The sequence below is a fragment of the Sinocyclocheilus grahami genome, unplaced genomic scaffold, assembly GCF_001515645.1.
Source record: "Sinocyclocheilus grahami isolate Dianchi unplaced genomic scaffold, SAMN03320097.WGS_v1.1 scaffold6844.1, whole genome shotgun sequence".
NCBI lineage: Eukaryota > Metazoa > Chordata > Actinopteri > Cypriniformes > Cyprinidae > Sinocyclocheilus > Sinocyclocheilus grahami.
The window spans coordinates 1,291-10,775 of NW_015511102.1; the positions used below are offsets into that span (position 1 = coordinate 1,291).

Sequence of the window (9,485 nt, forward strand, 5' to 3'; positions counted from 1 at the left end):
ACAAGGATGTTGATCCAGGAACATGCTTTACTTGGTGAAATCATGGTCACTGGTGACACATAGCACAACTGTGCTCGCGGCGACCCAAGTTCAATTCCCATCCCCTTCGCCGATCCCATTCCCTTCTCTCTCCAATCAAAAATGCTTTCCTGTCTAACCTCTACTGTCCTATTCAATAAAGGCATAAAAGCCCATAAATATAATATATATTCGTTTACCACTTTATATGGAAACATTTATGTTAGGTAACATCTTTATTCCTGAAGGTGGTGACCAGTGAGTCTGGAGTGTTATGAGTGAATCTTTAAATGATTTACTTAAAAGATTCATTCAAAAACATCATAACACCATTAACAGCACAAAATTAAACCCAATTTTTATTTATTTTATTTTTTTAAACATGACAGCTAAAGGATTGCAATTATTTGAGTGATCAAAGACTTGTGTCTTAACAAGGTAAGTGGACACGAGCTCCATTAAAGCAAATCAAATTTAACATCAGTTTTTAACTTCAAAGAGTCCACATGCTTCATTGCTGTGGCATCAACCTCAGCTGGCAGAGACTATTGAGGCTTCTGAACAACTTTGTTCTTACAAAAGAACAGAATTGTATTTTTAATAAAAAAGGATAATATATCTTGGAGTATATTTGAGTATATTAGTTAATTTGAAAAATTCTGGAATTAATAGTTTGAAATGCGCCACTAATGGGTTTATTTTGATTACTGAGTGATTTACATTTTTTCTTTTGGTCCATACACAGCAATCAGACAAACTTGCATATAACATTGTATGTAGAGGTGTTACCAGTGTACTATTTAAAAAAAGAGGAAGGGTTGTATGACAGCACAGTGTTCAGGAAGTGTGCTGTCAAACTCAAACTCTGACAGAGTACATCCTGTGTGAGAAGCAAAAAACCAAACGGAGCTATAAAAACACATTTTCAGCCAACTTATCTTTTTGGCATTACACTGAGAGACTCCGATTTTTTGTGCTTAAAGTTGGGGTTCTGAAAGGTAAGTTGTTTAATCACATAAAAAAATATCCATTAAGCAATAGTGGATGATGTAAATGAAATAATATTTCAGAATGATGGACACTAGTGCTACCGCAACTTTAAAGCAGTAATATATTATTATTATTATTATTATTATTTCAAAAGCGATTCAATACTTCATTTTTTTATTGCTAATGATGTTGTTTATTAATATTTTCAAAGAGAATAAACAGCTTTGTGTGCAGGAAGTAACTTTTTTTCACTCATAGGATGGAGGACACATTACTAAAGGTGTTTGTCGTGGTCGTCAGTCTGCTCCTCTCAAAGGATCACAATGTCTTTCACGACCAAGATGATGACATCATGGTGAGCATGCAAGACCATGAGCACTTTCTATTGGAGGAGGGGGCAAAGCTAGAACATGGGGAGCACAATGTTGCCATGGAGCTGCCACATTCAAATCAGGAAGAGTCACAAAGTCATTGCAGGGTGCCGAGAGGAGAGGGGGACACATCAGATGTTCAACAAATTACGCCAAATGTCAAGACCACAGTGTTGCACGAGGAGCAAATGTCCCCAGTGGGAGAGCAAAATGACTTCCACCAAAAGGCATTTGCACCAGATGACCAGGAAATATTGGATATTGACACAGACAAACAGACATTGCATATGTTAAAGGAAGGCCTAACACATGAGCATGTCAACGTGGACCAGTCAGGGCCCACTGTGGAACAGAATGTCTCTCAGGGGGAGGCGGCACACCCGGAAAAGCCACAAGCTGGCTGGACTGATACCCATCACGAACATCAAGTTGATCAGGGATTATTCATTGACCAAAAAATACCAACTTCAAGTCAAAGGTTGACAACGATAACTCAAGAGAAACAATCTAGTGACCAAGAGGACACCTACAGTTGGTACCTTTGGAAGACACTCTCCTTGATTTCATTTTTTCGTATTTTAAAAAAATTCCTCAGAAAGGGTTCCAAGCTGCAAAGTAAGATGCTGAGATGCCTGAACATGTCCCAAGTTTCAGATCTTGATTCCAAGACCTTAATTAGCTTCCATAACCAGTGTATCCTGGTTCCACCTAGTCACAGTTGGCAAACTTGTGAGTTTGTAGAGGGTTTTGTGAATGACCTGCTGGAAGCTGTGAGGACTACAGGTTCAGACATGGAGATTGAGGACTTTATTGGTGTTGGGAGCTTATACGAGCAATGGGCTACAAGAAAAAGCATTGTGTGCGACATACATGTACCCGTCATCCCTCCAAAGCCGTATAGCTTCGAGTTTGAGCTTTTGAAAGAAAGTAGAGGTTCTTCAACCATCCAGTACTGTTGCAGAGTCAAGACGACCAAAGGCAACGCCAGTTTAGCCATCTGTCCTTGCAGCAATTCCAACCTAGATGATGACGATACGTTGTGTCTTCTACATCCAGATAAAAAAGAAGATCATGTGACTGAAAAGTACATTAATGACTTTCTATGCCAAGAAAATAGCTCATATCTTGCTAAAACGCATGTTGTGAAGTGGTTTAAGACAGCCGTTAGGAAAGCATGGGATGAGATCAGCCACAAGTATGAATTTGACCTACTATTCCAGAATAGAGAAAACCCTGGAAGTCTCAAAGTTCGTTTCAGGTCAGGTCGGGTCATTCTGTTCAATCTCACACCTGTGGTCAGATTTAAAGACTCTGAGGTACATCTGATCCCGTATTCTTCCTCTGCCATATTCTCGGACACCCATTGGCCTGTATGTTTTACACGCTACGAAAACGCCCTTCTTCAACACATAACCAAAACGCTTCCATACAATGCATGCCATATTCAATGCCTACAGATCCTTTCCTTCCTACACAAATACCAGACTGGCCTGACTGGACCATGTGGGCTAACAAACTACCACTTGAAGAACGCAGTGTTACATCTTCTGGTCAACAAAACCTTATCTTGGGACCCTGAGCAGATGGCTTGCAGACATAATGACCTGCTGACTTTTTTACAGCAGAAACTCAAAGCTAAATCACTAAACCATGCTCTGGTTGGGAATCCTCTAATTCCTAGTGAGATTGGATTACCAGAAGAGTTCAGAGTGGGAAAACCTGTTAACTTGTTTCTGCCCTTGTCAAATGAAGAGATGTACTTAAAAACAAATAGACACTTACTGGAGATGATTAGAAACATGCCAGTGCTGATATATGAATATGGATCAATGAGAAACATTTTATAAGAAAAAAATAATAAAAAAATGTTTGAGATACTGTGCCGGAAATGCTTAAATGTACTTTTGCTCAGGTGTTCATTATTTCATAATGCATCTACTCTTTTGGTGACAAATGTAAAGAGACGAAAGAATTTGTGAATTCAGTTTATCATATTAACTTCACAAGGTATAACTACATAGTTGGCACTTTTAGTCCTTAAGACAACCGTCATCAGTAAAAGACATCCTCCTAGTAATCATCATCTGATTCCCAGAACAACTCAGTCATCATGGCCAGCTAAAGAAAATTCAGGCATGGACTCTTCTGGTGAAAGAGGTGATGAGGTTTCTGGGCCCATCTTCAAATACCAAGACTCACTGGTGATCATTGTCTTACCTGATGAAAACTGAAAAACTTGGTCAGCAAGGAAAAGAATCTGGGTAGGCCCAAGTCAAACTTAATTTCATTTAGGAAGTTAATCCATTTGTACAAACCAAATGCAACTGGAGGAGCAAGACATGTAGATGCACAACAGTTGCAGACTGTGGAATCACCATATAGCTCAGTCCACCTACAGCACACAAATCTACAATTACTACTCTCAGACTTGGGTAGATGAATTTAAAACTTTAAAAAGAAAACTACAAACTGTTTAATAGAGTATGCAAGGGGAATCTAATCATTAGAGCAGACATTTTGGGAGTACATTTGTGCTCTTTGTGTGCTTGAAAACTCACTTTTTGGTTTTTGTGTTATACATGCATGACTTGGCACTTGGTCTACGAGTCTGTGGTCCAAAGTCCAACTCACAATGCATAAACAGTCTACAAAGGGAAGAGAGGAGTTTTTAAAGAGGTCAAACAAACCAGTAATTCATTCAAATGTCTTATAAATATGTGTCATGTTTTACCTTTTTGGGCTGTGGCAAAGAAACCATGTTTCTAAACAGAAAAGCTGCAACACAAAGTCATCTTGTTGACACTGGTGTGGAACTTCATCAGAATGCTGTTCTTACTGTCCACCAGGCATCTACACACATATGTTATTAAAGTTGGAATGAAATGGAAACTGTGGTAATTTTTCACCATTGTGACAGTCAATTGAAACCGCTTATTGTATAATGAGAAGGAGTTTCGTCTTTTGATTTGTTTTGGCGTGTGTTGTGTGGGGGTGTGTGGGGCGGGGGGGGGGGGGGGGGGTTGTTTTTTGTGCTGTTTTTTAAATTAAAGACTACAAGTGGCAAATTAACTTTTGTAATCCAGTGAATGGATCACTTATTAAACACTGAAAGAAAATCCGTTTTGATTTAATGTGGACTTTAATACAATGACCCAAGTAAATCCAAACTATGGTCAAACTTACATTTGACCATAAACAATGACACAAAAAATGTGTGGAAACAGCAACACAAGTTGACTTCATAATTCAGTATGAAAAGACCATATTTACCCATAATTCTCAACCACAGAATACGTCTCCATTGACTGAGGGTTGGGAGAGGAAGTGACAAAACAACTGTTCAGGTACAGCCTGAGTTTTTTGTCAGGTACAGCCTGAATTTGCCTGCCTCACTGCCGGGGCATTTGGCTTCAAAGCATATTGGTTTGCCAAGGATAAAACTCTGGCCATCAACAAGCAAGTTCCAAGATGCTGAAGCCATAAACTACAAATCAGTTTACATTTAGAAAGTAATATTACATCAGTTCAGTACAAGTTAATCTCAATCAACAGAATTTGGGGCACAATGCAGATTATCACAAGCCATACATTGGCCCAGTCCCTCAAACAAACAACGCAACAAGGAAGTTCTATGCCAATCTTGGGGAACTTAAACAGAAATGTGAAGCTTATAATTTTATTAAAAAGTCACTCAAACTATGCATTTGTGTCATAAACGGAGAAAAAAACTAATAAATAACAATATACCATCCATTGCCATGATTAAGAGCCCTGCATGAGTTTGTAGGCCCCTGTACACGGTTCCACCTACTGTCTTGGTTATGAATAAAACCTGATAAGAGCGATGAAACCTTAGAATTAAAAATAAATAAATAAGCCTATGAGAAACTGAATTTTAAAGTATTTGCCAAAACAGAAGTGAAAACCCACTTTACTTTGTGTAGCTACAACAAATAGGCATCGAAAATGGCAGTTCCCTCACAATCAACCCAGTTACAGTTGGTTTATAGTGGAGCGTGTTTGTGTACAGGTGCATCTCAATAAATTAGAATGTCGTGGAAAAGTTAATTTATTTCAGTAATTCAACTCAAATTGTGAAACTCGTGTATTAAATAAATTCAATACACACAGACTGAAGTAGTTTAAGTCTTTGGTTCTTTTAATTGTGAGGATTTTGGCTCACATTTAACAAAAGCCCACCAATTCACTATCTCAACAAATTAGAATATGGTGACATGCCAATCAGCTAATCAACTCAAAACACCTGCAAAGGTTTCCTGAGCCTTCAAAATGGCCTCTCAGTTTGGTTCACTAGGCTACACAATCATGGGGAAGACTGCTGATCTGACAGTTGTCCAGAAGACAATCATTGACCCCTTCACAAGGAGGGTAAGCCACAAACATTCATTGCCAAAGAAGCTGGCTGTTCACAGAGTGCTGTATCCAAGCATGTTAACAGAAAGTTGAGTGGAAGGAAAAAGTGTGGAAGAAAAAGATGCACAACCAACCGAGAGAACCGCAGCCTTATGAGGATTGTCAAGCAAAATCGATTCAAGAATTTGAGTGAACTTCACAAGGAATGGACTGAGGCTGGGGTCAAGGCATCAAGAGCCACCACACACAAACGTGTCAAGGAATTTGGCTACAGTTGTCATATTCCTCTTGTTAAGCCACTCCTGAACCACAGACAACATCAGAGGCGTCTTACCTGGGCTAAGGAGAAAAAGAACTGGACTGTTGCCCAGTGGTCCAAAGTCCTCTGTTCAGATGAGAGCAAGTTTTGTATTTCATTTGGAAACCAAGGGCCTAGAGTCTGGAGGAAGGGTGGAGAAGCTCATAGCCCAAGTTGCTTGAAGTCCAGTGTTAAGTTTCCACAGTCTGTGATGATTTGGGGTGCAATGTCATCTGCTGGTGTTGGTCCATTGTGTTTTTTGAAAACCAAAAACCCTTCATGGAGCACTTCATGCTTCCTTCTGCTAACCAGCTTTTTGAAGATGCTGATTTCATTTTCCAGCAGGATTTGTTGGTGTGCTTGACTGGCCAGCAAACTCACCAGACCTGAACCCTATAGAGAATCTATGGGGTATTGTCAAGACGAAAATGAGAAACCAGAGACCAAATAATGCAGATGAGCTGAAGGCCACTGTCAAAGAAACCTGGGCTTCCATACCACCTCAGCAGTGCCACAAACTGATCACCTCCATGCCACGCTGAATTGAGGCAGTAATTAAAGCAAAAGGAGCCCCTATCAAGTATTGAGTACATGTACAGTAAATGAACATACTTTCCAGAAGGCCAACAATTCACTAAAAATGTTTCTTGTGAAGTATTCTAATTTGTTGAGATAGTGAATTGGTGGGTTTTTGTTAAATGTGAGCCAAAATCATCACAATTAAAAGAACCAAAGACTTAAACTACTTCAGTCTGTGTGCATTGAATTTATTTAATACACGAGTTTCACAATTTGAGTTGACTTACTGAAATAAATGAACTTTTCCACGACATTCTAATTTATTGAGATGCACCTGTATATGGGTAGGAATGGGGACAGGTTGTTGAGAGTGTCACATTTTTTTTATAGTTTTTGTACTATTATTGTGAATTGATTGTAATCATTGTCAATACCTTAATAAATAGAGTATTCAAACTAAAAAAAATAGATAAAAGCCCATATGTAGTATATATCAGTACAACATGCAAAGAAATGTGTGTGCCGTGCCGAACTGTGAAAACGGCCAGAAGGTGGCGCTATAAGCAATATTAAGTCACACTTTCGAACAAGACGGGAGTAAAGAATTAATATCAATTATCTGCATTTTTAGATGAACTAGGCTATCTCCTTAAGTTTTGGTTTCGTTTTCCAAATAAATCGTAATCCCTCATCCGTATTTTAATTTGTCATCATGGTTTTGTTTGGAAGCCAGTGTCCGCCACTGAATAAAAAATAAAAAAGGTAATTGCGACTTTTTATTTTTATTCAGTGGCGCTGAAATAAGGGCTCCCATAGGTTAGCTTATCACGCTCTATTTAAAAAAACTACAAACATGGTAGATACAGTTTCCAAACGCTTTCATTTTGTGGGCAATCGAAAAAGTTTCGTTTAGCCTGAAATCAGCCTTTCCTTTTTAACTTTCGTGTTTGCTTTCAGTTTAACATGAATGTGTTCATCAGTTCAGGAAGAAAGAGAGCAGAGAGACTCTTCTGGAGTCTGATCTTCTCGAGCATCAGCTGTGGTCATGTTGTGTTTTTGGGGAGCGCAGGTCAGAGAGGGTTTGGGGCTGGTGAAGCCTGACCAAGTCAAACATGGCAAATGTGGAATACGATCTGTGTGTCCAGAAACAGCAGTTCAGGACATGTCAGCTGGAAGGAGTTTTGCTGGATTTATTCGGGATGGGAAGGTCTCGGTCCTGAGATTGCTCAGTGAAGACCGTACTGATGGGAAACTAAGTATGATGCTCTAAATGTCACTTTATGGCATCGTTTAAAAAGTTAAAAATCTAAGAAAGATGCCAAGTTTGTATGTGAAAGTATATGATTTACTGAAATATAGCCTACTGTAAGCGTATTATTAATAACATCATCATAATGAAAGTAGTTTGTTTAATTTTACAGTCTGAACAGAAGTTGAACTGATGAAAGTATTTGATTTACTCCAGAGCAACTACAGCTAAAGAATGACAGAATCAGACTGATCGTCTGTGGAGGAGATGGTGCGGTGCTTCTTTCTGATTCAGGAAAAGTTCTCATCATGGACAAACTTACTGTGTGCAGGTATGTTTATGGAGACATGACAGTATAAATGACCATAAATGATAATAACAAGTATCTATCTGACAGATTGTCTTGTCTCTGCAGGCCTCTCAAAGGTCTGGATAACAGGCAGGTGATTCAGATCGCATGTGGAGACCATCATTCAATGGCACTAACCAAGGGTATTAACAAGTGTTCAATCTGCCATTTTGATTTCATCTTTAGATATCTTATGATTGAGATGAATCGATTGAGATTTGAGTGTAGATGTTCAGAGCTGTTGCTCTTTCAGATGGTCAGGTGTTGGTATGGGGTGAGAACTCTCATGGTCAGCTGGGTTTGAGGAAAGATCATCCCGGCTCTCCGTCTGCTCAACATGTTCAGAGTCTGAGTGGGATCCCGCTGGCTCAGATCAGCGCTGGAGGAGACCACAGCTTTGTGTTGTCTCTCTCTGGAGTCGTGTTTGGATGGGGAAAGAACTCTGCTGGACAGCTGGGCCTCGGAGACACTACAGGTCTTCTTGTTTCTTCATGTAAAAGCGAAATCAATAACAGTATGAAATTACATGTAAAGGTACTAAATTGCGCAATACTGTGTCAAATCTATATCAAAGCATGAAAATGATGCATTTGGAAGTGATGAATTCAATTCACAATTCTTGTCACCAAAGACAGACACATCCCAACAATTATAAATAGCCTTCAATTGAAGAAAACTGTGTCCATCTCGTGTGGAGGGGAACACACTGCCACTTTATCAAAGGTACAGTATCATCATTTTATAATAATAATAATTATTATTATTATTACATACAGTTAGGTCCATATAAATTTGGGCACAGGCACAATTTGTATTATTTTAGTTGCTCACCAAACATAATAATATAGTTGCAGTTATATAATGTATACGGGATTAAAGTGCACACTCTGATCTTTAATTTGAGAGTATTCACATCAAAATTGGAGGAAAGGTTAAGGAATTACAGCTCTTTAATATGTACCTCCCCCCTTTTTCAAGGGACCATAAGGACCACCAGTTCAAAAATTCAACATTGAAATGGAAATAACTCTTGAACCCTTAGTTAAAGAAAAATTAAACTTAGTACATCTGATTACTCTCCTCATGCTGATGACATTGAATATCTTATATTAAGCGTGTACCCATTACAGTAGTGGCCATTTTGAAAAGTACAGTGATTTGTTTTTTCGCTACTTCTTCAAATTTTGTCTAATTCTTCCAAAACTTGGCAGAGATATTCTTTGGACTGAGCTGCATAGAAATGACTGAACAGAATTTTACGACCTACTGGTAAAAAAAAAAGTGATGATGCTGTGAACTTAAATTAGGTCGACTTGA

The 9,485-nt window shown here is 38.8% G+C and overlaps 2 protein-coding genes and 1 pseudogene across 2 annotated transcripts; 2 read left to right on the top strand and 1 right to left on the bottom strand.

The window, feature by feature from the left end:
• Positions 1-1,235: 1,235 nt before the first annotated feature.
• LOC107577677 (inositol 1,4,5-trisphosphate receptor-interacting protein-like) lies at positions 1,236-3,531 on the top strand. Its single transcript, XM_016263724.1, has one exon. The coding sequence runs from the start codon at positions 1,268-1,270 to the stop codon at positions 3,224-3,226; it is 1,959 nt and encodes a 652-aa protein (XP_016119210.1). The 5' UTR covers positions 1,236-1,267; the 3' UTR covers positions 3,227-3,531.
• LOC107577676 (zona pellucida sperm-binding protein 3-like) lies at positions 3,450-5,340 on the bottom strand (annotated as a pseudogene).
• A 2,131-nt stretch (positions 5,341-7,471) lies between these two features.
• LOC107577678 (probable E3 ubiquitin-protein ligase HERC3) lies at positions 7,472-8,885 on the top strand. Its single transcript, XM_016263725.1, has 5 exons — positions 7,472-7,826; positions 8,036-8,150; positions 8,235-8,311; positions 8,422-8,643; positions 8,804-8,885. The coding sequence occupies exons 1-5, from the start codon at positions 7,616-7,618 to the stop codon at positions 8,821-8,823; spliced, it is 645 nt and encodes a 214-aa protein (XP_016119211.1). The 5' UTR covers positions 7,472-7,615; the 3' UTR covers positions 8,824-8,885.
• Positions 8,886-9,485: the final 600 nt, after the last annotated feature.

Coding starts and splice junctions, on each gene's coding strand:
- LOC107577677 (XM_016263724.1), top strand. CDS start 1,268: ATGGAGGACACATTACTAAAGGTGTTTGTCGTGGTCGTCAGTCTGCTC.
- LOC107577678 (XM_016263725.1), top strand. CDS start 7,616: ATGTTGTGTTTTTGGGGAGCGCAGGTCAGAGAGGGTTTGGGGCTGGTG. Junction 7,827..8,035: donor CCGTACTGATGGGAAACTAA/GTATGATGCTCT, acceptor GATTTACTCCAG/AGCAACTACAGCTAAAGAAT. Junction 8,312..8,421: donor TTCAATGGCACTAACCAAGG/GTATTAACAAGT, acceptor TTGCTCTTTCAG/ATGGTCAGGTGTTGGTATGG.